The sequence below is a fragment of the Eubalaena glacialis genome, chromosome 5 (genome assembly GCF_028564815.1).
Source record: "Eubalaena glacialis isolate mEubGla1 chromosome 5, mEubGla1.1.hap2.+ XY, whole genome shotgun sequence".
Taxonomy (NCBI): Eukaryota; Metazoa; Chordata; class Mammalia; order Artiodactyla; family Balaenidae; genus Eubalaena; species Eubalaena glacialis.
The window spans coordinates 137,999,774-138,026,905 of NC_083720.1; the positions used below are offsets into that span (position 1 = coordinate 137,999,774).

Consider the following 27,132-nt stretch of genomic DNA (forward strand, 5'->3'; position numbering starts at 1 on the left):
GACAATTGTAGTTTCTTTCGTAAATCAGCATTAGGATAAAGGGTCTTTTTCACTGTGCTGGGAGAATACAGAAAATGAAATCTATACTTCCTATTTTTGACTATCACTTACAATTAACGTTATGTCACATCTATATTAAAATATTTTTATTTCTAAAATAACATTCTTTTCTAAGTCATATATTTAAAGAGGTATATGTTTAGAATGATGAATATTAAGAATGCTGAAAAATGGCAAGGGTAACATGTTTGTAATTATAATTTGCAATATGCAGAACAAAGATAATTTGATTATCATCTGAGATGCCTTTCTTCTCTGTAAATCCAAAATTAAACAACTTGGATAAACATATTGGTAAATTGCTTTAATCAAAGTTTTCTGCATATTCAGGCAAACTTCACTACATTTATGGCCTATAATTTTTTTCACCATATATATTTGATTAAAGATTTTGATTTGAAACTTTGATTGAAAGTATCCTTCAAGTCTTCTTAAGTCACTTCATTAAGTTGACAAGCTTCATCATAAAAGAAGCTCTAAGTGACTTTTTAATAATTATGTATTTGGGATTTTAAACTAAAATTTTAGACCAGAATATACTTAGCTATGAAATAACAGCTAGAACGAGTTACCCCCCAAATAAATAAATTTTAGCCCAAATCATAGTTAATGATTTACTAAATCATGCTACCTAGCATTGTGTGTGTGTGTGTTATGTGTGTATACATATATACCTTACTGGAAGCAGAAATGGAAGAACAGTTATTTCTTGTAAGAAGTAGTTCTGGTTTAGTTGCCTAGGATGTTAACTCTTGTAAAGTATATGAATTTCTCTCACATAGCTATTATTATTAGACCTGCTATATCGCTGTGGACTCGTCCTGCTGGTGAGAGTTTGTCTACTAAGCACAGGAAGACTGAGATTCCACTCTGCCTTTGTGGCTCTGCATCCTCTTCATGTTGCCCTTCTGAGTTTTTGGTTGAGTGCCTGAGGGTCTCTTTTTTTCTCCCAGGAAGTCCTACCCTTTACAAATTTTCAGCTTACTCTTTAGCTTCCTATGGCATTCGGGTTCAAGACTTGGCAAATATCTTGAGAAAGAGGCTTGTACTCTGTTGCCAGCCCTTGTTCTAGTGTGACTTTGGCTCCTAAGCATCAGAAGACTGCAAATTTTATTCTGTCTCTTCAACCCAGACTTCTGTTCTTTTGCCTGTTCTAGCACACATAAAGAACCAGTAATGAATTTGGTCTCCCCTAGTCTTAAGTCCCTTATGATAGACTGTGTGACCTTTGAAAGCTCCACTAGTTCTTCTTTTCCTTAGAATAATCTGTCTGCCTATGAAAAACCTAATCTTTAGCTCTTGCCCTGACTTGCTAAATGCCCATTTAGAAGAAAGCAGCTTGCAGTGTAAACTCACATTAGAAGGGCTTTCCCCATTTTTGAATTTAGTACATAAAATCCTCTTTGCTTTCACAGATCTCTTATATCTTTAAAATTATGATTTTAACATTTTACCATGTTTGAAAAGTAACAATGATTTATCAAAACCTACTCATTGGTGGAAATGCTGGAATAGCTACTTTAATTACAAATAAAACATGTTAAGACAAAATGCGATTTAGAAATAAACAGTCACTCTCACTTAACATTTTTAAAAATTTAATTTACCATAATAATATGATAATTAAAAATTTTTATGCACAGCTCCACAAATATATACAGCAAATATTGACAAAACTACAGGGAGAAACAGACAAATTCAAAAATAAAAATAAACCTATTCTATTTTATTTATCTGTATAGATCTATCTTTAAAAGACAGAATAGAGTTGACCACCTTGTGATGTTACTGATCAAGAAAAAAATGAGAAATGGCAAAAATAACAAATATCAAAAATGTAAAGAAGGACATTTCTGTAGATTCTTGAAGCAATGAACAGATAATTTTGTTTTCTTAATAAATTTGAAAACTCAAGACAACATGGACAACAGTCCTTACTAAAGAAAAATATAATCCAGAGTTACTATATTATCTAAAATGTCTATTTTTCAACCAAAACTTATTAGATATGCAAATATCACGTAAGTACATTTCATACTCAGGGGGAGTATAAGAAACCTACTCTGGTAAGATTAGACATTGTATCAAATGGATGAAGATTTCAAAGCAGCCATCATAAGTATATTCAAAGAATCAAGGGAACTTATGCTTAAATAACTGAAGTAAAATATACTGAGTTAGACGATAGGAAATCTCAATAAAGAAATAGAAACAAGCAGGCAAGCAAGCAAAAGAAACAAAAAAGAATTCTAAAATTATAAAGTACAATAATGCACATGAAAAATTCACCAGCTGGACTCAATAGCAGATTTGAGATGACAGAAGACAGAATCAGTGAACTAAATAATAACTCGATAGAAACCATTAAATCTGAAGAAAAAAGAAAAAAAGATTGAACAAAATGAACAGTTTCAGAGACCTTTGGGTCAATGTCACATATTCCAACATATATGTAATGATAGTCTCAGAAGGGGAGGTGAGAAAGAAAGGGGCAGAAAAAACATTTGAAGAAAAGATAGCTAAAAACTTTCCAAAATTAATGAAAAACATGAATATACAAATCCAGGAAGTTCAGTGAACTGCTAAGTAAGATAACTATAAAGAGAACACACTCTTAGACATGTAGTCAAACTGCTGAAAACCAAAACAAAGAGAACATCTTGAAAGTGAAAAACAATTTATTACATACAGTGGAAATAATATGATCATGAACTTCTCATCAGAAATAATGGAGGCTGGGACTTCCCTGGTGGTCCAGTAATAAAGAATCTGCCTTACAGTGCGGGGGACATGGGTTCGATCCCCAGCTGGGGAACTAAGATCCTACATGCCACAGGGCAACTAAGCCTGCATGCCACAACTACTGAGCTCACGTGCCTCAACTTGAGAGCCTGTGTGCCGCAAACTACAGAGCCCATGCACTCTGGAACCCGCACGCCACAACTACAGAGCCCAGGCACCCTGCAGCCCGCATGCCACAACTAGAGAAGAGAAAACCTGCACGCCACAACTAGAGAGAAGCCCGCACCCTGCAACAAAGAGCCCGCTTGCCTCAACGAAGATCCTGCATGCAGCAGCTAAGACCTGACGCAACCAAAAAAAAAAAAAAAAACCTCTTAAAAAAAAAAAAGAATGTAATGGAGGCCAAAAGTCAGTGAAATGACATATTCATAATGCTGAGAGAAAAGCAAGTCAACCAAGAATTCTGTATCCAGTGAAAGTATCATTAAAAAATGAAATGTGAAGTAAAGACATCCCTAAGTCCTTTACCATAGCATGGTAAAAGGGAAATTTATTTTGAGGCTAAAACTTGAGTTCAGTCTTTATTTGCATTGTGCATACATCTTGGGAGACAACTCAGTGATCAAATGCTCCATTTCTTGCTGGGCCTGGGGGGTTTAATTGTTGGTGTTTGGTAATTAGAGTTTTGGAAGATAAGAGCATACATGCTGTTTAATATGTCCAAGGTTAGAGAGTATATGAAATTTCACATGTCAAAATGGCAGGGAACAGGGATGGGAAAAATACTGAATTTTTTGAAATGAGGAGCTGGTCTTTGGGGCTCCAGATCAGTTAGGCTTGGATTTTAAGTGGTTAATATAAGGGTTCTGGGCATGGGGAATTGTGCATGGGCTTCAACTCAACTTAACATGGTTGAATAAAACCACAGAGTATGGGAAAAGGTTTTTCCAAAATACAAACCGGATGACCTGCCTTCCTTTGAAGTTGGTTGCCACCAGTGATTTTTTTTTTTTTTACTGCCTGATTCACTGTCTTCATGTGATTCCCAGCAACTTAACTACTTTGGATTTTGTTGTTGTTGTTGTTGTTTGTTTGGGGCTTAAAATACTAGGAGCTTTCCTTTCAAATATCCTGTTGGTATCTTTCTGCAGGAAAGGGAGTTATCACTGAGGGTTTCATGTAGTTCCACAACTAATACAAATAATAATGCTAATAATGATGATGATGGCAATGAAAGCAAATACTAGTGCATGTATCAGGTATGTTGGTCTGAACAAATAGACTGCCAGATATTTCTCCAGCTAAGATGAGTTTATCTGAGATCAGCAGAGAATTGCAGTTTGGTGTCTGCAACCATGGTGAGCCACATGCAAGTCCCTGCAGGGCAAGGGAAGGAGAACACTTTTACAGAAAGGAAAAGGGAAGTTAGGAGGGCTATAGAAAACAGAGTCCATGGCATTTCATTGGCTGAGTCCTTGCCAGGAAAAAAGAGGGTCTTTCTTCTTCCTCTTGCGCTCTGCTGTTGTCCCATGGTTTGAGAGCTCTTCCTCCTGATCTTCTGACTATATTTAATTGAGATTTTTGTTTATTAATTTTTTTACAGATACCATTCTAAGAATTTTGCATACATCAATTATTTTAATTCTATGATTATTTATGTCATTTTTAGGTAGGGTCCTGGTTTTCCAGATGAGGAGGTCAAGACACCTTAGACTTAACTTTAATTTGCATTGAGACATAGCTTTTAATTCATCATTTTATGGTATTTTCCCTCAGTCTCTAATTGCTCTTTCAGTTTGTCCTCCCACTGTTGCCTCTGGGAACATAACTGCTAGCTCTATCAGTGCCATCACTAGAATAGAATTTTTTTTAAAAATTCAGCTTCTTTAAACTAAAAAATAAATTAAATAAATCTAAACTGGAATTTTTAATGTTCTGTGTCTTTTTGAATAACTGGCTGCCAGTTGAAAGGCTGGCATTTGAGCCTGTGACCTAGATTCATGTCCTAGCTTTTTAAAATTAGACCAGGAAGATGAGACTCAGGTGATTTTGGCTTTTATGCTGGGACTCAGATTCTGCTGCAAAGCATGTGGAATTTCCCAAACACAGGAACAGGATTCAAGTACTGGGTTAAAAAAAAGGTGTGAGAAATGTCTATTATATCCACTCATCATGTGCCTTCTCTGTTTTCTGTGATATACAAAGGATCACCAACAGAAATTTGATGATCTTATCAATACATACTATTTTCCCCTGAAATGGTGTGTAAAGTACTATATATAGGTATTGTTTAAGTTATTGCTTTTAAACAGGGTTTCAGATTTGTCTTACTAATCCTAGGAATTAATTAATGCCTAGAAAATTTATTTGACATATTAATCTCTTGGTCAGATAAAATGAGAGTTGAGGATGAGTAAGAAGAGCCTAGAAATATCAGTAAAGGACACAGGTAGGGAATAAGTTTTCAGAGAAGCATAAAAATGCTATAAAAAGATGTGGTCATGATGAGGGTAGTATATTTTCACTTGGTAGAGGAGCCAGTGAATCTAATGAAATTTAGGGTAGCTAGTTTGACGAAGGTTTCTAGAGGGGAACACACTATTGTTGAAGAAAACTGATCGCTTGTGCAGTTACTTACTTTTTCTTCAAGCCATTAAAAAAGAAAAAAAAGAAAAGGTTCCTGTGTGGCAGCAGCGAAACCCGTCAGTCATATCTAGACTAGGCACTGGAAGAGGGACTAGGTGTTGACTCCAGGCAGGGTGCTAAGGGAAGCAAGAACAATAACAGCTTCTGATAAGAAAATGAAAATGCGTAGTAGGGATAATCAAGATCTTTGTAAAGCTTTCCTAAATACTCTGAGTACATTGTGTACTCATGATATCTTTGTGCTTTTGTGCTCTCTTCTACTTTCCTTTCACATACCATAGAAGCAACCCCGAAAGGTCCAAAAGTCATCTTTGGAGCTATTGCTTCTATGGCTTATCCTCCGCCTACCTTTACTAAATGTACTCCTAATGCAGACAAGAAGCAAACAGCTGTTGACATTTCTTAGTTGACTTATAGATTGTGGCATTTGTGTTTGACACAGTACTTAAACCAGAAACATGGAGTTTCATGTAAGAATCTCCTCCGCTAGTCATGATCAGTACTTTTACCGTATTTAGTGATTCTTTGGAAGTGGGAGATAATGTTGTTGGCTTGTGCTTGAGGGTGATAATAGGGATATAAGGAACAAGAGAACGTATGTTTTATAAAGTATGGCTTCTAGATGGACTTCAAAAGTTTGCTTTCTCAGTATCCAAATTTGTTTGAATTATTTGAAACATTAAAATTCTTCTCTGTTGGTCTAGACCCTGATTGTTCAGTCTTGTTTTTTACGTTGAAATTAGCTTTTGTAGAATAGTAAGATTAGCTAACCCTTTTGTAGAATCAGGAACTAATCTAAGTATTTTACTTGTTTTAAGTCATTTAATCCTCACAGCAACCCAATGACATACGATATAAATTTTATAGTTTCCCCACTTACAGATGAGGACACGGAGGATCACAGAGGTTAAGTAGCTCTCTTAGGGTCCCACAGCAAGTAAGGAGCAGATATGTGGACCCAAAGAAGTCTAGTGCTAGAGTCTCTACCCTTAGCCACAATACAAGTCTCCTGCCTGCCAGAAAATCATTAAAACTTAAAAAGTTTGGTCTTTATACATAATACAGATGAACAGATTTGTTATATATATATGTTATGTTTTAAAATAATTTGAAGAAAATGAGTTTTATAAGTTTCCATTGAGGTAATTAGCTAATGGTTTCCAGGCATTAATTGTGCAACAAATATATGATATTTTTGATTTAATTTAGTTTAGAATTATTATTGTGGTTATTAATATCCGTGTGGTTTATGTTGATTAAAAATGTTAATATAACTGTAGAGCACGTAAAGAGCCATAAGTGATGAAAGGGGAAGCCTTTTAACTTAATTGAAATCTATTAAAATGAAATAAGCAGTCTCATTTGTAGAATAAGTAAGGTGTGCTCACATAGGACAGTTAAGCAGGAATAGTTTTACTGCTTAAGAAAACAAATAACCACTGCTCTCATTTCTGTATAAAATTTGATTTTCATTATGAAATTTGAAAATTAGAGTTTGATCTATATTATGAAGGCTATTTTTTTTAAGAATGTGAACCTATACTTCATAATTCTGTTTATTTTATCTTAAATTTTTGACAAGTGAATTTAAGGAGGGCATAGATTTAGGGATACTTTTTTAAATTTCTATTTTTAATGGCTAATTAAAGAAAATTTTCATGTTTTCTATTACCATTGCTTAGTGTGACATATGCTATATGTTTTTGGAAATTTTTTATATGTTTATGCTAGTCCATTGAAATTTGTTTCAGGATGTTCCAGCACCAGGCACCTATGATGTTCAAAAATCATATGAGATGTCTCAAGTTCAGCATAAGTACATGCCACCTCGTAGTTTGGTGGCTAGAATAAAACATGCCTCGTTTCTTAGCACAACTCCTCGGTGCCTGGACAAAATGAATGATGGGCCAGGTAAGTGTAGACTGTCTTTTTAAAGAAATGGGAACAAAATCTAAGGTTTCCTTATTAAAATAGACAATTGTAAACATACATTTACATTTATCATGTCTCTTTTAAGTGTGCAGGACAAAAAAATAACCACTTATTTAGTGAAAGGTTTTAGATGTTTTTTCAACTGTAAGAAGATTTGTTTGGAGTTTTATGTCTTTTAATGTTACCAAAGACAATTTTACTAATTTTACTAAAGCTAATGTCATATCCTATTAGAGAAAAAAACCAAACTCTTAATATGCTATAGTTGTTAGAGGAGAAATAACTACTGATGTGGAAGATCAGTTGTATACAAGATACATATCATGCCAGTCTCATGGAATTATTTTAATTTTCCTCAGGTATTAAGAAAGCAGCTATATAAAAGGTAAACATTTATTTGAGGGGTTGAAATTCCAAAAATAATTTTGATTTTTAAAATTGGGATTAGTTCAGCTACTAGTAATGGCATTTTTGTACTAAAATAGAATGAAATAACTTTCCCTGATAATGAAAATGAACCAGTAAGTAGATTATTTCACACAAGAGAATTAGATAAAGAATAGGAACAAGAGTTTTCAACAGCAATTTACAAATGTATTGCCACTAAGTAACCAAACTGTTGTAATGAATCTTTATGAGACTATGAAGAGAAAAAATGAAACAGAATGGAGTTTTTAAATGAAAAATCAAAGCGGAAGAATACGATGGGTCAAGCAAATAAGAATACTTGGGAGACCCTGAGATCCATAGAGACTTGCTTTATTTTTCACTGTCTTTCAGGAATCAAGTATATTACCAACTTAAAGGTCCATTTTAAGTCCAAATTTAGCTTTTCTTATTTTCTTTTTCTTCTCTTGAGTTATTGTACCATTGTTGATTTTGTCAGGTTTTAGCTTTGTTTTGAAGTAGAATTCAAGTTCCTTTACTATGTCTCTGACCACACTCATTATGTGGTCACCCAGAAGTGGTGCAGGGAAATTAGTTCTTTGAAGTTCAGGTACTATCACTGTCACCGTGACCAAGCACAATCAATCAAGTAACAAATATCTATTCCAGAGTCTCTTAAAGTAGATTAGATTGATCTTCATATTTTCTGATTTTTTTTTCTCTTTGCCTTTACTCTCGTCTCCATAAAAATTATTATAGATGCAATGCATAGTAAGAGCTTCAGTTAAGTTCCAGGATTGGCACTCTGACTTTTCATTGCTTCAGTATTTAGCCTAGGGCAAGTAAACTCACTAATTGTTTCATTAGTTTCTATTTTACAAAATTGAGATAATATTTGCCACCTACTTGGCTCATGAGAATACTAAAGATTAATAAGACTATATTTCAAAGTCATTTTCAGAACCGCTGAAGCTCCTTAGAAGTATAAAATCTTATTATAATATGAAACATGTTTCTTCTTAATGCCAAGCCAACACTAGCTTCTGAAAGAATTTGGGACAGGGAAATATCTCCATTATGAAGACAGATATTATTTGGAAGTCAAAGACATATGGACTGTCAAAGTCACTATACAACTGTAAATTAGCCAGCTTGCCAAATGAAAAGTTTATCACAATAAGCCAATACTTCATTAAGTTTGCCATCCTGCATCTTAAAGTAGCCTATAATTCAGATAAATGATAGCAGAAATCCCACATGCCTCTATAATCAACACATTAGAGAAAAACATATGGACTTCTGAAGCTATTACCTGATGCGATGATTATGAAATCTGATTTCCTCTGACATATGTAGATACTGTGATAATTATAGAATTCATTCTTTTGAACTTAATCTGCTATCTTAAGGTATACAGTCCAAAATATGTCTCTAACATAGATTTAATAGCTGACCAGGGCCAATTTAATTAATATCCATGCTTTGTTTTGGTAATTGAAGATTAACTTCTATTTGTCCTGTTACATTGATCCAATCAAGGAAAAGAAGTCAGGTGTGATATTATCAACTCTCTAAATAGATTCCTCTTTTTTTGTTAATTTTCATTTAGGTTAGGTTTTTTATTGATCAATATAACAAACAATTCTTGATTCTAAAATGAGAATAGGGCTTGCCTGGTGGCACAGTGGTTAAAAATCCACCTGCCAATCCAGGGAACAGGGGCTTGAGCCCTGGTCTGGGAAGATCCCACATGCTGCCAAGCAACTAAGCTGGTGTGCTACAACTACTGAGCCTGTGCTCTAGAGCCCACGAGCCACAACTACTGAGCCCGTGTGTCACAACTACTGAAGCCTGCGCACCTAGAGCCCGTGCTCCACAACAAGACAAGCCACTGCAATGAGAAGCCCGTGCACCGCAAAGAAGAGTAGCCCCCACTCACCACAGCTAGAGGAAGCCCGTGCGCAGCAATGAAGACCCAACGCAGCCATAAATAAATAAATAAATAAATAAATAAAAATAAAATGAGAATAGCCCATTTATATTTACAGTTCTTAATACCATTTAACTTTTGCTGGGTACAACTAGTATGTTAAGTCTTTTGATTTTTTAAAAAAATCATTGTTATATAATCAAAAGGTACAGTGATAATAGTTTTATTGGTTATATGCTTTGTGTCAATGTTTATCCTATGAATGATCTCCTTTATTATCATATCTTCTTAGAAATAAAATAAGAAAAAAGTGTTTTTTTAACCCTATTTTGTCATTTAAATATTGGTAATTTTGTTAAACCTTAATACCAGTGAGAAGAGCCTTTTTGGGTTTTATGTCAAATTATTTACAAGCCAGATAAAATTATTTTCTGTTATTATGTGTGTGTGCATGTATATGTACAAAGCTATAAGATTGTTTGAATTAATTTGTAGAGCCTGATATGCTTATTTGTTCCTTGAGTCATGACATAACTAAGAAGAATTGAGTGCTTTGCCTTGCAGAACTTAAAGAGCATGTATAATGTTATCTTTCTACCTAGAATAGAATAATAGGCAAGTTAAAATTGGTTACTGACTGTCGTATATTTTTAGGTTACAGTGTCAAGAACTGAGGTTGATAAATGACCTAAGTTATGAGTTTGGTTGATATACGAATAGTATTCTTCTCATGGGACTCATATACTTAATAGGACATTCAATCACTCAACATTTTATAGCTCTGTATTTATTTCAAATTGTCTTAGAACTTTTATTAACAGTATTGAGGTGATTTTATTTTATTCAAATGAAGTCTGCAGATATTTAAGAAGTATAAAACTCATTTTCATTAGTCTAAATTAAAGAGGGAAGTAGTATATTTGCAGTATACCATATACCATTAAATGTTGTGTAACCAATAGAAACACATTTGAATCATTTAATGAAGAAATTATTAAATGAGGTCTGTCACATTTTAAGCAATCTACTCTTATGCACCAAGTTTTTTTTTTTTTAACATCTTTATTGGAGTATAATTGCTTTACAATGGTGTGTTAGTTTCTGCTTTATAACAAAGTGAATCAGTTATACATATACATATATCCCCATATCTCTTCCCACTTGCGTCTCCCTCCCTCCCACCCTCCCTATCCCACCCCTCTAGGCGGTCACAGAGCACCGAGCTGATCTCCCTGTGCTATGTGGCTGCTTCCCACTAGCTATCTATTTTACATTTGGTAGTGTATATATGTACATGCCACTCTCTCACTTTGTCCCAGCTTACCCTTCCCCCTCCCCGTGTCCTCAAGTCCATTCTCTAGTAGGTCTGCATCTTTATTCCCATCTTACCCCTAGGTTCTTCATAACCATTTTTTTTTTTTTTTTTTTTTAGATTCCATATATATGTGTTAGCATACAGTATTTGTTTTTCTCTTTCTGACTTACTTCACTCTGTTTGACAGACTCTAGGTCCATCCACCTCACTACAAATAGTTCAATTTCGTTTCTTTTTATGGCAGAGTAATATCCCATTGTATATATGTGCCACATCTTCTTTATCCATTCATCTGTCGATGGACACTTAGGTTGCTTCCATGTCCTGGCTATTGTAAATAGAGCTGCAGTGAACACTGTATGCATCAAGTTTTATTTCATGGACATGTAAATGACTTTGTGATTGATCTAGCTCAGGTAAAGTAAAATTGTTAAGTGGAAAAGAATTAAACATTACTTTATCTCTCATAGTGATCTGTTTTTGGACATTTAGAGGAGAAAAATACTCAGCAAATTTAAAAAGAAAATGAATGAAAACTTTGAGAGTGTGGAAAATTGGGCACTCTCCTACATCGTGGTGGAAGTATAAGTTGATATCAGTGATTGTCAAGGGCAGGCTGGCAGAATGTTTCAAATATACATGCCATTTAACCCTAAAATTCTCCTTCTGGGATTACCCTAAAAAATAATACTATGTCCAAAGTTTTAAGCATCAAGTATATTCATCCAAGAATACTAATAATGAAGTTTTTAATGTCCTAAATGAAAGAAAAATGGGGTTTAGTTAACTCTGATGTAAAAACTGAATAGAGTCCTATGAAAAATTTTAAAATGGTATATATTGCTTGAACCTGATAACAAGATAGGATTCATTTGACCAATCATTTAACAAATATGCACTGAGAGCCTCTTATGTATTAGCAGTGTTCCAGGGACTTGTGATAGAGCAGTGAACAAAATATAAATGTTGTTTCATAGAGCAAAGTTTTAGGATGGAGACATTTAATAAATGAATGAAGAAGTAGATCAATAGATTGATAGATGAGGGAAGGAAGAGAAAGAAAAAGAATGAATACTAGGTGGCTATAAATGCTATGGAGAAAAATAAGAGAAAAGGAGGATTGGGAGTTCATTGTGGGTTCTGCATCAGTTTCAAAAATGTTATCAGTGAAGACCTCACTTAGAAAATGATCTGTGATTAAACAGCCTTAGGCTTGTAAAAGATTGTGTTTTGCTTTTCAATTTTTAATTGTTTTCTCTATATGAACATACACTGCTTCGTAGTAAGTAAAAATGATTTTAAGATTTTTAAATAAAAAACAGTTGAAGTTTAAAGCATAATTTTAATTAAAATCAAATATTTAAGTGAATGATTAAGCAATACATAGCATATAATGCAACATTTGTAGGCTGAACATAACAGGTACAGAGACTTATTTTATGTAGAAAGTATAGATCATTTCTAATGAAAATAACATTGTGATTTCTGCATCACATTCCCACAGGAAATTATTTTAGGAAACAAATATAATTCATCTTAGAAGTTAATTGAACATATCCCATGAAGATATTTTTGTTCACTTTTTCAATAAACATAAGCAATACCTTTGATATAAAAATCAGTGTAGTGTGAAAACTAATTATTTATTCTATTTTCTCAGTGGCTTGTAATATTATAGATTCAGAATTACTATGGAGTTTATGAAAATGCAGTTCATCCCACTTGCCGAGTGCTGTTAACCTATTGCAATAAATATGTAATTTTTTGGTTGTTTTTCTTTAGCTTCCAGAAATGCTTTTGGGCTGTTAAAATGCAAGATAATTCTGAGTATAGGCAAAAATTGATCAGATCAACTTTGGAGACTGGTTGATTTTATATCATTATTAAAAATGGTGGAAATTTTATTACTGAAAATGAGCTAACTTTATTAGTTTTCAATCTCAAGTTATTTTTGTTTCTTTGGGCACTTCATATATATTTAAAGTAAATTCTTCTTATTTATGCATAATTTGAGAAAGATCAATTTATTAATAAGTATGTCTAATAGGTAAAATTACCCTATATGTAGTATACAGAATACTAGTTTTCTGAGTTATTCACGTTTTGTGTAGTAAAGAATCTTTGAAGACTATGGGAAAAGCTTAATCTGAGGAGAGATCAACTATGTTGGGTGGGGTGGGGGGCAGGAAAGAACTGATGCAAAATATTTTAGAATATAAAGGATAACAGAATCAAAGTCTGAAGTAGAGTGGTAGCCTTAAAACAGAAAATGGACTTTGTTTATTGAGGGGGTAGGTAAGTTGTAAAGAATAACTGAAAATATATAGATCTTATAGAGAGAGAGAATACAGGTGTACTTCTTTTTTCTGTACTTTGCATTATTGCACTTGGCAGAAACTGCGTTTTTCACAAATTGAAGGTTTGTGGTAACCCTGCGTCGAGCAAGACTATCCATACCATTTTTCCAGCAGCATTTGCTCACTTCCTGTCTCTGTGTCACATTTTGGTAATTCTTGCAATATTTCAAGATTTTTCATTATTATTATATTTGTTATGGTGATTTGTAGTCCGTGATCTTTGATGTTATTATTGTAATTGTTTGGGGGCACCATCAACTGCACCCATATAAGATGGCAAACTTAACTGGTAAATTACGTGTTCTGACTGCTCCTCCGACTTGCAGTTCCCTGTCTCTCTCCCTCTTTCAGGCCTCCCTATTCCCTGATACACAACAATATTGAAACGAGGCCAATTAATAACCCTACAATGGCCTATAAGTGTTCAAGTAAAAGGAAATATTGCATCTCTCACTTTAAATCAAAAGCTAGAAATGATCAAGTTTACTGAGAAAGGCATGTTTGAAAGCTGAGACAGGCTGAAAGCTAGGCCTCTTCCACAAGTTAGCCAAGTCGTGAATGCAAAGAAAAGGTTCTTGAAGGAGATTAAAAGTGCTACTCCGGTGAACACACCAATGTTAAGAAGGCTAAACATCCTTACTGGTGATATGGAGAAAGTTTTGGTGGTCTGGATAGAAAATCAAACCAGCTACGACATTGCATTAAGCCTAAACCTAATCCAGAACAAGGCCCTTACTCTCTTTAATCCTCTGAAGGCTGAGAGAGGTAAGGAAGCTGCAGAAGAAAAGTTTGAAGCTAGCAGAGGTTTGTCGATGTGGTTTAAGGAAAGAAGGCATCTCTATAACATAAAAGTTCAAGGTGAAACAGCAAGTAGAAGTTTCAGCAAGTTATCCAGAAAATCTAGCTAAGATAATTAGTGAAGATGCCTACACAGAACAACAGGTTTTCAATGTAGACAAAACAGTGCCCTATTGAAAGAAGATGCCATCTAGGATTTTCATAGGTAGAGAGGAGAAGTTATTGCCTGGCTCCAAAACTTCAAAGAGCAGGCTGACTCTCTTGGTAGGGGCTAATGCAGCTGGTGACTAAGTTGTACCCAATACTCATTTACCTTTCCAAAAACCCTAGGGCCCTTAGGAATTATGCTATATCTATTCTGCCTGTGCTCTATAAATGGAATAACAAAGCCTGGATGACCGCACATCTGTTAACAACGTGGCTTGCTGAATATTTGAAGCCCACTGCTGAGAGCTACTGCTCAGAAAAAAAAGCTTCCTTTCAAAATATTACTACTCATTGACAATGTACCTGGTCACCCAAGAGCTCTGATGGAGATGTTCAATGAGATTAATGATGTTTTTAAGCCTGCTAATACAACATTAATTCTACAGCCCATGGATCAAGGAGTAATTTTGAGTTTCAAGTCTTATTATTTAAGAAATACATTTCATAAGGACCTAGCTGCCATAGGTAGTGATTCTTCTGATGGATCTGAACAAAGTCAATTAAAAACCTTCTGGAAAGGATTCATCATCCTAAATACCAATAAGAACATTTGTGATTCATGGGAAGAGGTGAAAACATCAACCTTAACAGGAGTTTGTAAGACCTTGATTTCAACCCTCAGGATGACTTTGAGGGGTTCAAGACTTCAGTGGAGGAAGGAACTGCAGTCATGGTAGCAATAGTAAAAGAACTAGAATTAGAAATGGAGCCTGAAGATGTGACTGAATTGCTGCAATCTCAGGATAAATCTTTAACAGATGAGGAGTTGCTTCATATGGATGAACACAGAAAGTGTTTTTTTAAAAGATGGAATCTACTCCTGGAGAAGATGCTGTGAAAATTATTGAAAGGATTTTGAATATTACATAAATTTATTTGATAAAGTAGCACCAAGGTTTGAGAGGACTGACTCCAGTTTTGAAAGAGGTTCTACTGTGGGTAAAATGCTATCAAACAGCCTTGCATGGTGTAGAGAAATCATTCATGAAAGGTAGAATCAATCTATGTGCCAAACTTCATTGTTGTCTTATGTTAAGAAATTGCTGCAGCCACCCCAGTCTTTAGCACCCACCACCCTGATCAGTCAGCAGCATCAACATTGAGGCAAGACCCTCTACCAGCAGAAAGATTACAACTTGCTGAAGGCTCAGATGATGGTTTAGCAGTTTTTAGTGATAAAGAATTTTTTAGTTAAAATATGTGCATTTTTTTAGACATAATGCTACTGTACTCTTAACAGACTACAGTGTAACGTAAGCATAACTTTATATGCGCTGGGAAACCAAAAAATTTGTGTGACTCACTTTATCAAGATATTCTCTTTATTGCAGTGGTCTGGAGCTAAACCCACAATATCTCTGAGGTATGCTTGTATGTAGAGGAGAGCTTATCGCAAACATCTTGTGAGTTTGGCATTATATAATGGAATGAATTATAAATTGATAAAACAAAAAGTCCACATGGTTTTAAACATTATTATGTCAACTTGAACTAAGAGGAATGGACACAATATATAAAATAAAAAGACTTGGACTCTTGAATTTCTACAGGTAGGAAGTTGGCTGAAAAACCTAGTTGCAAACATGGGCTACTTTTTATGGAAAAGGAAGGATAACTTAGAGGACAGAACCAAGAACCCACAGAATGGAGTTGTTGAACATACTATAGTGAACAACTCCTTGGAAGTAGGACTGAACCCTCATCTATGAACTGGCAACTTGTGCCCAGCTGGATTTGAAATGCTATGCAACTGTAAGTGCTATGCCTCTCCTGTTTTTTCCCCTTTGAACAGGTGTGTTTTAGCATTTATTTTTTGACTGTTATACCATTAGCCTGATAATTTGTCTCTTTAGTTGAAGGTCCTTAGATTGAAAGGAACAGTATTCAAAAGGCTGCACCAGAAGAACTACAACAGGGGAGTCTCATTCACATCTGAACCAGAATTAGATGACAAGACCCTGGACCTTGAGTCAATGCCATAATGGGATGAAATCTGGGAGTCTTCAGAGCAGGGTTGCTTGAGTTTTGCATGTGGGAGATGTGAAATCTTGTGGCTGCAGAGTGGACTGTAGCAGAATGTGTTTTCCAAAGATATTTGCCACTGGATATTTCATCCTCTGTTCTTCACACAGCGCAGTGTTGACACTGCTCTCATTGGGTATTGGAGTTTATTTCCGGTTTCCTAGTGGACTTTTGGTACTACCTTAACCAATAGAGTATGGCAGAACAGTTGCTCTGTGACTTCTGAGGCTAAATCATAAAAATTTCTTGCACTTCTGGATGGTCCTCTCAGAATGCCCCCTGTTGAATGTAGCCACCATGCTGTGCAAAAGCCCATCAGCCAGGGAGACGCCCATGAAGAGGAAGAGAGAGCCCCAGTCCTCTTGCTGGGAGAGCTCCAGCCAGCAGCCAGCAGCCAGCAGCCAGCACAGACTTGCCAACCAGGGAAGTGAGCAGCAGTGGGAGAGGAGCCTCCAGCCTTCAGTCAAGTGCCCCAGCTGACAACCTGTGTGGCCAAGATGAGACTTTCTCTCCGAGGCATGTCCAAAGTGCAAACTTATGAACAAAATAAATGACTGTTGGCATTTTAAGCCATTAGTTTTGGAGACTAGTTCTTTATGCAGCAATAGATAACCAGAACAAATTCTAAGCAGAGAAAAAAAGACAAGTGAAAGCAGACGTAGTTTGTTGAAAGTAAAAATACCGAATAATTGGACTGGCGGGCAAAACAAGACTGCAGTATAGGTTCTTTTTAAAAAAAATTTTCTTGAAGTACAGTTGATTTACAATGTTGTGTTAATTTCTACTGTACAGCAAAGTGATTCAGTTATGTATTCTTTCTCATATTCTTTTCCATTATGGTTTATCACAGGATATTGAATATAGTTCCCTGTGATATACAAGGTACTTTAAGTATAAAAAGTACCTTGTTCTTTATCCATCCTGTATGTAATAATTTGCATCTGCTAATCCCAAACTCCCAGTCCTTTCCTCCCCCAACCCCCGCCTCCCTTGGCAACTGGTAAAGGATTGGGAGAAACAGGAATTGGAAGGGTTGGAAGCCCAGCAAGCGTGCAGTCTGAGTCAAAGTCCTGCAGAGGGTAACTTAGCTTTAGCTTGATCTCAAAGGGGATACTTGCAGTGTAAGCTATACATGAAAGTTGTCCTACCCAGAAGCAAAAGCGCTGAAGCTTTCATACTCCTATATCTATCAATCATTGATAAAGGGCTGCCCTGGGGCCACGTAAACTCCCATGCAGGTCTGGATCTCTGCTTATGGACAAACTGAGCTCCTGACAGCATTCTTCTGAAAAAGAGCCATAGGTGCTGGCTGCTGGAAGGAAAAGCACACAATAGCTGGAGGTGTGTAAAATGTACTGAAAGGAATCTGAGAAATCTGGATGGAGCGCTGACATTATCAACTTACCTGAAATTTAATAGTCAACAAATATTATAAGGTCGTACTCTGGCCATTCACTGTGTTGGATACAATGTTTTTGGAAATGCAAAAGGAAATTCAGTTTAATCAAATATTTGTAAGATGAGTTAATCAACAATTTCTCTTTTTAAGGGTTTTTTGGGGTTTTTTTCCCCAAGGACTGGGCCTTGAAAGGAATTTAACAAAATGTACCTTGGAAAGTCCAAAATTAATAATCTAAGCATGATGACTGCTAGAGTAATCCATTGTTTGACATTTAAGATAAATATACTCAAAGTATTTTTTGTTATTTCATTTTATCATAATAATGTAAGTTAATAAAGTAAAACAAATAAATTATATCTCAACAAAAGTAAGGAATTATAACTGGACAGACTTGCCTTTTATGGTGTCAGTTATTTGATGTGATTCTTTCATTCTTTCATTAATGTATTCATTCTTTCAATAAATGTAATGAGCAGCTAATTTGTACCAGGCAGTACCTAAATTTCTGAAAGTAATTAGAAAAAAAGATATTTCCTGCATTAATGGAGTTTAAAATACAAGCCTTTTAAGGGTAACATGCAATTATAATTTGTCTATATTTTATAGTTTTATAATTTTAAATTCTGTTTATCATCAGTTTTTAAATACTTGGGATACTTTTTTTTCTATTCATTAGAACACAAGTAAAAATATTTTCTGACAGTATTTTAATGTTTAATATAAACACACAGTTGTACTCACCATAAAAAACAAAATATATTGGTTCTAAATATCAATAATGTTTTGTGTGTCCAGAGAGGCTACTATATCCTGTTACTATTTTTATTCTTTGTGAACTAGTATTTGTATGTTGTAATAATTTAATGGTGTGAGTATATATTGTTCTTTCTTGAGCACATTCTATTGAAAACAACTTGATGTTCTGGGATAAAAATGGACTCTAGATTCTAACAGAATGCATTCTAATTGGGGCTTATTTATGAGCTGAATGACCCTAAGCAAGTAACTCACTTTTCAGAGCCATAGTTTCTCAACCCATAAAAGGAAACAATTGATATCTATTTCATAAAGTTGTTGTAAAGCTTAAATTCGCTTATATGTGGAATCTAAAAAATAAAACAAACTAGTGAATATAACAAAAAAGAAACAGACTCATGGATATAGAGAACAAATAGTGTGGAGAGGGAAAGGGGGATGGGCAAGATAGGGGTAGAAGATTAAAAGGTAAGAACTACTTGGTATAAAATAAATAAGATACAAGGGTGTAATGTACAGCATAGGTAATATACCCAATATTTTATAATAATCGTAAATGGAGTATAATCTTTAAAAATTGTGGATCACTATGTTGTACACCTGAAACTTAAATAACACTGTAAATCAAATATACTTCAGTAAAAAAGAAAAAAATGGATTTAAAGCTCCTAGCATAGTACTTATAACATAGTAAGTGCTCAGTAATGTCAATTTATTTCTCTTCAACTCTTCTGTACTGTTTTTAGTTTGATCCTGCATCATTATAGAATGTTATTTAAGAAAAGATGCTGGTAATAAGATTCAGGGGGCTTAAGTAGAAGCAGGAAGACAAAGAGCAAGGTGGTGCAACAAAGATAGTACAGTAGCTTGGAAAAAGGTGGTAGTGGTGACAGGGTTAAGATATATATATATATATATATATATATATGTAAAACAGAATTTGTTAACATTATATATGGAGATGAAGGAAAGATGACTACACAGTTTTTGACTTGATCAACTGGTTTTGCCGGGATAACTGGCGGGGAGGATTTTTTAGGGGTAATGTGGAGTGGGAAATATGCTCTGTTTTGGACATGTTACATTTAAGAGTCTATTTGAACTTTAAATTGCAATTTGGGTATATGAATTATAAACTTCAGGGATAAGATCGGGACTGACAATGAAAAATAGGGAATCGTCAAGTATAGATGACATTAAGTCCATGAGACTGCAGGAGATCTTCTAGGGAAATCAGGAGGAAAAGAGGGCATAGATCTGAGCTTCTGAGCATTACAAATTTCAGAGGTTAATATGAGGAGGAAGAACAAATAAAGACTAGACATATATTTTGTTGTACAGTTTTTTAAAAGTTTTAAAATAATTTTTAAAACTATTAGAATCAAATCAGTGAATATTTTAGTGAACTGGAAAACCCATATAACCTAATCCAATGTTCAAATTATTTATTCCAAACCATTGTACAAAATAATTATGAGCAACCACTTAGACACACTGGATTAAAATTACTTTTATAATTTCCAATTTTAGAAATAAATGTAGAACAGACTATAAATATGATTTAACTTATCAAAAACATTTCTATAAATTTGAAGGAAATATTTAGAGAATAATTTGAAGTCTATCTGTAAACTAGTATAAAATATTCAAGTAGGAATAAAAGACTTGAAAATCAGATCTCAGAATATAACAGGCTACAAGTACTTCTTTGAATTTTAGGCCATTACAAGTAAAGAGCTGGTAATATATGAGGAAGTAAGATATAAATATACATATATATATATATAATTTGATTCATCTTTGCATTCTTAATAATTGCCACTTCTTATGGTTAGAAAGGTTAATTAGTGTTTATTTTTATATTTGACCCTGCATTTAACTATTTAGGAATGTGATATTTCTTGGCATTGTAATTTTTCAACCTTTGATTAATTTTCCAGTTTATTAACTTATATTTATACTTCTTGTCCCTAAAAAAGTTGTTATTTTAAGAAGAGAACAAATGAATATATAAACATATTTGCCATCATAATTCTTGTTCTTAGGAAAAAATAAGGGTTTTATACCAGCCTTTAATAAAATTTTAAAAATTTGCTGGTGATTCATAGGTTTTTTAAGCCACAAACTCAGTGGCTTAAACCAACACTCATTTATTAGCTCACAGTTCTGTAGGTCAGAAGTCTGGACAGCTCTGTGAGGTTATATGCTTAGTTTCTCAAAAGGTTGAAATCAAAGTGTTGGTGAAACTGAACTCTTACCTGGGGGTTCCAGGGAAGAATCTGTTCCCACGTTCATTCAGGTCGTTGGCGGAATTAAGTTATTTGTGGTTTTAGGATTGGGGTCCCTGTTTCTTTGCTGGCAGTCAGCCAGTGGGACACGGAGCTCCGAAAGGCTGCCTGCATTCCTTGGCTCATGGCTTTCTCTATCCTCAAGCTAGTAGAGGCACATCAAAATCTTATGCTTCAAATCTCTGACTTCCTCATCTGCCACTAGCCAGAGAAAACTCTCTACTTTTAAAGGATTCACCTGATTGGGTCAGGTTCATCCAGATAATCTCCATATTTTAAGATCAGTTGACTGGTACTTCAATAGCATCGACAAAAATCCTTTCATAGTAGTTAGATAGGTTAGTGGTTGTTTGGGTAACCAGGGGATGGGAATCTTGGAATGGTGTCTTTAAAATTCTGCTTATCACAATTAGTTTACTCAATTACAGTGAACACATTTCTATAATTTTTCCTTCTTTCAATCTCATTATATCTTTAGTTTCTATGTATATAGGACTTGAAATATCTCCATCTCAGTGCTGGTTAAAACATTAATTTTTGTGTTTGTTTTCTTCCATATTTCACTTGGGTTTTAAATTTTAAATGGTCAGTTTTAGATACTTTTTATTTTCCAATTATGCTGTCTAATATACCATTTAAAAGCATTTATTTTGTTGTTTTCTCTGTTACTGAGAAAGTATTTTAAAATCTGCCAGTAAGATATTGGATTTTCTAGTAGTTCAGTCATTTTTTGCTTTATGTATTTTGAGGCTATGTTTTTAAATGTTTTAACTTCCTGGGAAAGGAAGTTTTAAGTATCTCTATATGTAGTGTTTGCTTTTTTTCTTTTCTTTTTTTGCTTGACAGTATGTGTATGTGCATGTGTACATTCTGATATTAATGAAACTATATAAACTTTCTTTGGTTTAGTGCTTTTAAGATATATCATCTTTTTACCTTTTATTTTCAACCTTTATGCAGCCTTATGTTTTTGTTTTTTCTGTGTAAATAATTTTTGTCTTTTTAAATCCAGTTTAAAAATTTTATCTATTATTAGAACTTTTTAGTAAATTTACATTTAAGAATTTTACTGATATAATTGAGTAAAATTCTTGATAAATCATCCTTGATTTATCAAAGTCAAGTACAATTGATATTTTTACCTTATTCCTAGACAATGCAAGAACACTAGACCATTTCAATTCCAGTTACCCTTTTCCTCATTTTCTGCTATTATTTTCATGTGTTTTGATTCATTAATGTCTTAAACTCAAAGAGGTCATTATTGTTTTATACAGGTGATCAGTTATCTTATAGATTTATCCATTTACACATCTGTGATTTCACTGCTCTATTTTCTTTTCATTCATGATGCCATCTATGATCAGTTACCTTCTGCCTGAAATGTACCCTTCTGTCTGAAGTAATTCTTTTAGAGTGGATCCACTAGTGGATAATTATCTTTGTTCTTTTTTTATATGTTGAAAATATTTTAAAATATATTTTTGGATTAAAATTTTATGTTGAGGAGGGAGGAGATGTGGGGATATATGTATATGTGTAGCTGATCCACTTTGTTATAAAGCAGAAACTAACATACCATTGTAAAGCAATTATACTCCAACGAAGATGTTTAAAAAAATTTTTTTTATGCTGACAGTCACTTTTCAACACTTTAAAATTATCATTTAATTATATTTTATCTTCCATTATATCAGTGTAGAATTCAGAAACATCTAAATATTGTCCATCTAAATAGTGCTTCTTTGAAGATAATATGTATTTGTTCTCAAGATCATACACAATGATCAAGTGGGATTTATCCCAGGGATGCAAGGATTTTTCAGTATCTTCAAATCAATCAGCATGATACACCACATCAACAAATTGAAAAATAAAAACCATATGATCTTCTCAATAGATGCAGAAAAAGATTTCAACAAAATTCAACATCTATTTATGATAAAACTCTCCAGAAAGTGGGCATAGAGGGAACATATATCAACCTAATAAAGGCCATATATGACAAACCTGCAGCTAACATCATACTCAACAGTGAAAAGCTGAATGCATTTCCTCTAAGATCAGGAACAAGACAAGGATGTCCACTCTCACCACTTTTATTCAACATAGTTTTGGAAGTCCTAGCTGTGGCAATCAGAGAAGACAAAGAAATAAAGGAATCCAAATTGGAAAAGTAGAAGTTAAACTGTCACTCTTTGCAGATTACGTGATACTATACATCGAAAATCCTAAAGATGCTACCAGAAAACTACTAGATTCATCAATGAACCTGGTAAAGTTGCAGGATACAAAATTAATACACAAATCTGTTGCATTTCTATACACTAACAACAAAAGATCAGAAAGAGGAATTCAAGAAACAATCCCATTTACAATCACATCAAAAAGAATAAAATACCTAGGAATAAACATATGTAAGGAGGCAACATACCTGTACTCTGAAAACTATTAGACCCCGATGAAAGAAATCGAAGATGACACAAACAGATGGAAAAGTACACCATGTTCTTGAATTGGAAGAATCAATATTGTCAAAATGACTATACTACCCAAGGCAATCTACAGATTCAATTTAATCCCTATCAAATTACCAATGACATTTTTCGTAGAACTAGAACAAAAAATCTTAAAATTTGTATGGAGACAAAAAATACTCCAAATAGCCAAGGCAATCTTGAGAAAGAAAAATGGAGCTGGAGGAATCAGGCTTCCTGGCTTCAGACTATAAAACAAAGCTACAGTCATCAAAACAGTATGGTACTGGCAGAAAAATAGAAATATAGATCAATGGAACAGGATAGAAAGCCCAGAAATAAACCCACGCACCTATGGTCAATTAATCTACGACAAAGGAGGAAAGACTATTCAGTGGTGGAAAGACAATCTTTTCAACACATGGTGCTGGGAAAACTGGACAGCTACATGTAACAAAATGAAATTATATCATTCTTTAACATCATACACAAAAATAAGCTCAAAATGGATTAACGACCTAACTGTGAGACCGGACACTATAAAACTAGAGGAAAACATAGGTAGAACACTCTCTGACATAAATTGCAGCAATATCTTTTTCAATCTGTCTCCCAGAGTAATGGAAATAAAAATAAACAAATGGGACCTAATAAAACTCAAAAGCTTTTGCACAACAAAGGAAATCATAAAAAAAACGAAAAGACAACCCACAGTTCTGGGAGGTAATATTTGCAAATGATGTGTCTGACAGGGATTAGTCTCCAAAATTTACAAGCAGCTCATGTGACTTAATATCATCAAAACAAACAACCCAGTCAAAAAATGGGCAGAAGACCTAAATAGACATTTCTCCAAAGAAGACATACAGATGGCCAACAAGCACATGAAAAGATGTTCCACATTGCTAATTATTAGAGAAATGCAAATCAGAACTACAATGAGATATCACCTGACACCAGTCAAAATGGCTATCATCAAAAAATCCACAAACAATAAATGCTGGAGAGGGTGTGGAGAGAAGGGAACCCTCCTGCACTGTTGGTGGGAATGTAAATTGGTGCAGCAACCGTGGAGAACAGTATGGAGGTTCCTTAAAAAACTAAACAGAGAGCTATCATATGACCCAGCAAACCCACTCCTGGGCATATATCCGGAGAAAAACACGGTCCGAAAGGATACATGCACCCCAATGTTCATTGCAGCACTGTTTACAATAGCCAAGACATGGAAGCAACCTAAATGTCCATCAACAGACAAATGGATAAAGAAGATGTGGTACATATATACAATGGAATATTACTCATCCATTAAAAAGGATGAAATAATGCCATTTGCAGCAACATGGATGGACCTAGAGATTGTCATACTGAGTGAAGAAAGTGAGACAGAGAAAGAGAAATATCATATGAAATCGTTTATATGCAAAATCTAAAAAGAAATGATACAAGTGAACTTATCTACAAAACAGAAACAGATTCACAGACTTAGAGAAAGAACTTATGGTTACCAGGGGGGAAGGGTGGGGGGAAGGGATAGTTAGGGAGTTTGAGATTGACATGTACACACTGCCATATTTTAAATGGATAACCAACAAGGACCTACTGTACAGCACAGGGAACTCTGCTTAATGCTATGTGGAAGCCTGGATGGGAGGGGAGTTTGGGGGAGAATGGATACATGTATATGTATGGCTGAGTTGCTTTGCTGTGCACCTGAAACTATCACAGCATTGTTAATTGGCTATACTCCAATATGTAATAAAAAGTGAAAAAAGGATGCTTTTTTAAAAATGTTTTTTATTGTGGCAAAAGTCACATATAAAACATACTATTTTAACCATATTTAACTGTACAGTTTAGTGGCACTAAGTACATTCACATTGTTGTGCAACCCTCACCATCATCTATCTCCAGAATTTTTCACCTTCCTAAACTGAAACTCTGTCCCCATTAAACACTCCCCATTCCCCCTTCCCACCCCCCAAAACCCCCTAGCCCCTGGCATCTACCAATGTACTTCCTGACTCTATGAATTTGATTATTTTAGGTACCTCGTATAAGTGGAATCAAACAGTATTTGTATGCAAAAAAAGATGCTTTTAATATGTTTTCTTTATCCTTGATTTTCAACAATTTTAGTATGATGCACCTAGGTATGCTTTTCTGTATATTTATTCTGATATATTTATATACTACTTCTTGTGTTTATGCCTTGATGTCTTTTTTTCTCCCAATTTTGGAAAGTTCTGTCATTATACCTTCAAATACTGCATCTTTTTTACTCTTCTTTCTTTCCTTCCTCTCCTTTTACTTGTACTCTTCCTTCTCCTACTCCTTCTTTTTCAACTGCAATTAAATGTATCCTTTTTTGTTTTCTTTTACAATCTCTTCATTTTTTATGCTTTTGATTCCCCATGTATCATGCAGGTATTTTATTTTGCCTTCTCTTCCAGTTCACTAATTCTTTCTTTTGTGTATAATTTGCTGTTTGGGGACAATTTAATAAATTCTTAATTTTCGTTATTATATTTTTATTTCTGCAATTTGCAGTATATCTCTAAATGATAACATTTTGGGGCAGTCCATTTAATTGGGAGTCTATTGACTACTCATAATGATTATCATGGCCGAAGGATTTAAGAATTGTTTTTCAGATAGGGTTGTGGTATATAAAGGAAGTAAAACAAACGCACATATTTTTTGCTCCCAGGAGTTTAAAGGCAGAAATGGAAAATAGTTAGGCAGAAAGAAATATTAAAAATGTATAAACAAATTTACATATTATTTTTAAATGAGCTGATAAATATTGATGTATTAAACAAATCAATGTTATTTGAGAATGAAATCCAGTATCAGATGAAAATACAAATTACATTATTTTTCTTAAATTAAATCAATAGAAGAAAATAAAAGTTAAGTACAGTATTATCTATATCATAGAAAGACATTGGAAACTATTCGAAGATAATAGAATATTTGACGTAATACAGAGAATCAAGTCAATGGAGCATTATTTGAGGATGAAAAATCATACAGTTTATTCTTCTGCAGTGCATGTTTCTTTAAAGTGAATTAACTCATATGCTATTAAAGAATAGTGCAAAGAAGTCAGTAAAACTCAGAAGTTGCCTTGGTTCATATGCATATGTTTTGAGGCAACCATTAGCAAGCTTTCTTATGACTAATGATAAAGACTTAGCAATATGAAGATTGCACAGTTGTGCCTTCTTGGTGCTTGTGGTCATTGCCCTGTTACAGTTTTCACCATGGTAAGATTTTAAGGAAGCTAAGGGAACAGATAAAGATGTTGCAAAGACATTTCTCTTTGTACTAAAAAGCCAAACCACCCCCTAAACAAGCAAACCTTGATTCCTGACGTCTTTACCACTTTTTAAATTACTGATGGAACTGGTTTTTATTAGGAGTAAATGTCCTCAAGGACTTGGTCTTTGAGAAAGAGAGAAGCATAATCTCTAGAGTTAAAGGCTACAAAGAATGGGATGATACTGATGCCAAGCGGAAATTTAACTGTACTGTTTTTTTTTTAATTAATTTAATTAATTAATTAATTTATGGCTGTGTTGGGTCTTTGTTTCTGTGCGAGGGCTTTCTCTAGTTGTGGCAAGTGGGGGCCACTCTTCATCGTGGTGCGCGGGCCTCTCACTGTCGCAGCCTCTCTTGTTGCGGAGCACAGGCTCCAGACGCGCAGGCTCAGTAATTGTGGCTCACGGGCCTAGCCGCTCCGCGGCATGTGAGATCTTCCCGGACCAGGACTCGAACCTGTGTCCCCTGCATTGGCAGGCAGATTCTCAA

At 34.5% G+C, this 27,132-nt stretch overlaps 1 protein-coding gene across 1 annotated transcript in view; it reads left to right on the plus strand.

The window, feature by feature from the left end:
- The window catches only part of STPG2 (sperm tail PG-rich repeat containing 2), a 341,555-nt gene that overhangs the window by 212,871 nt on the left and 101,552 nt on the right, over nt 1–27,132 (plus strand). The window contains exon 9 of the mRNA XM_061191041.1: nt 7,200–7,359. Within this exon, the coding sequence (XP_061047024.1) occupies nt 7,200–7,359 (160 nt within the window). The remainder of the gene's footprint in view (nt 1–7,199; nt 7,360–27,132) is intronic.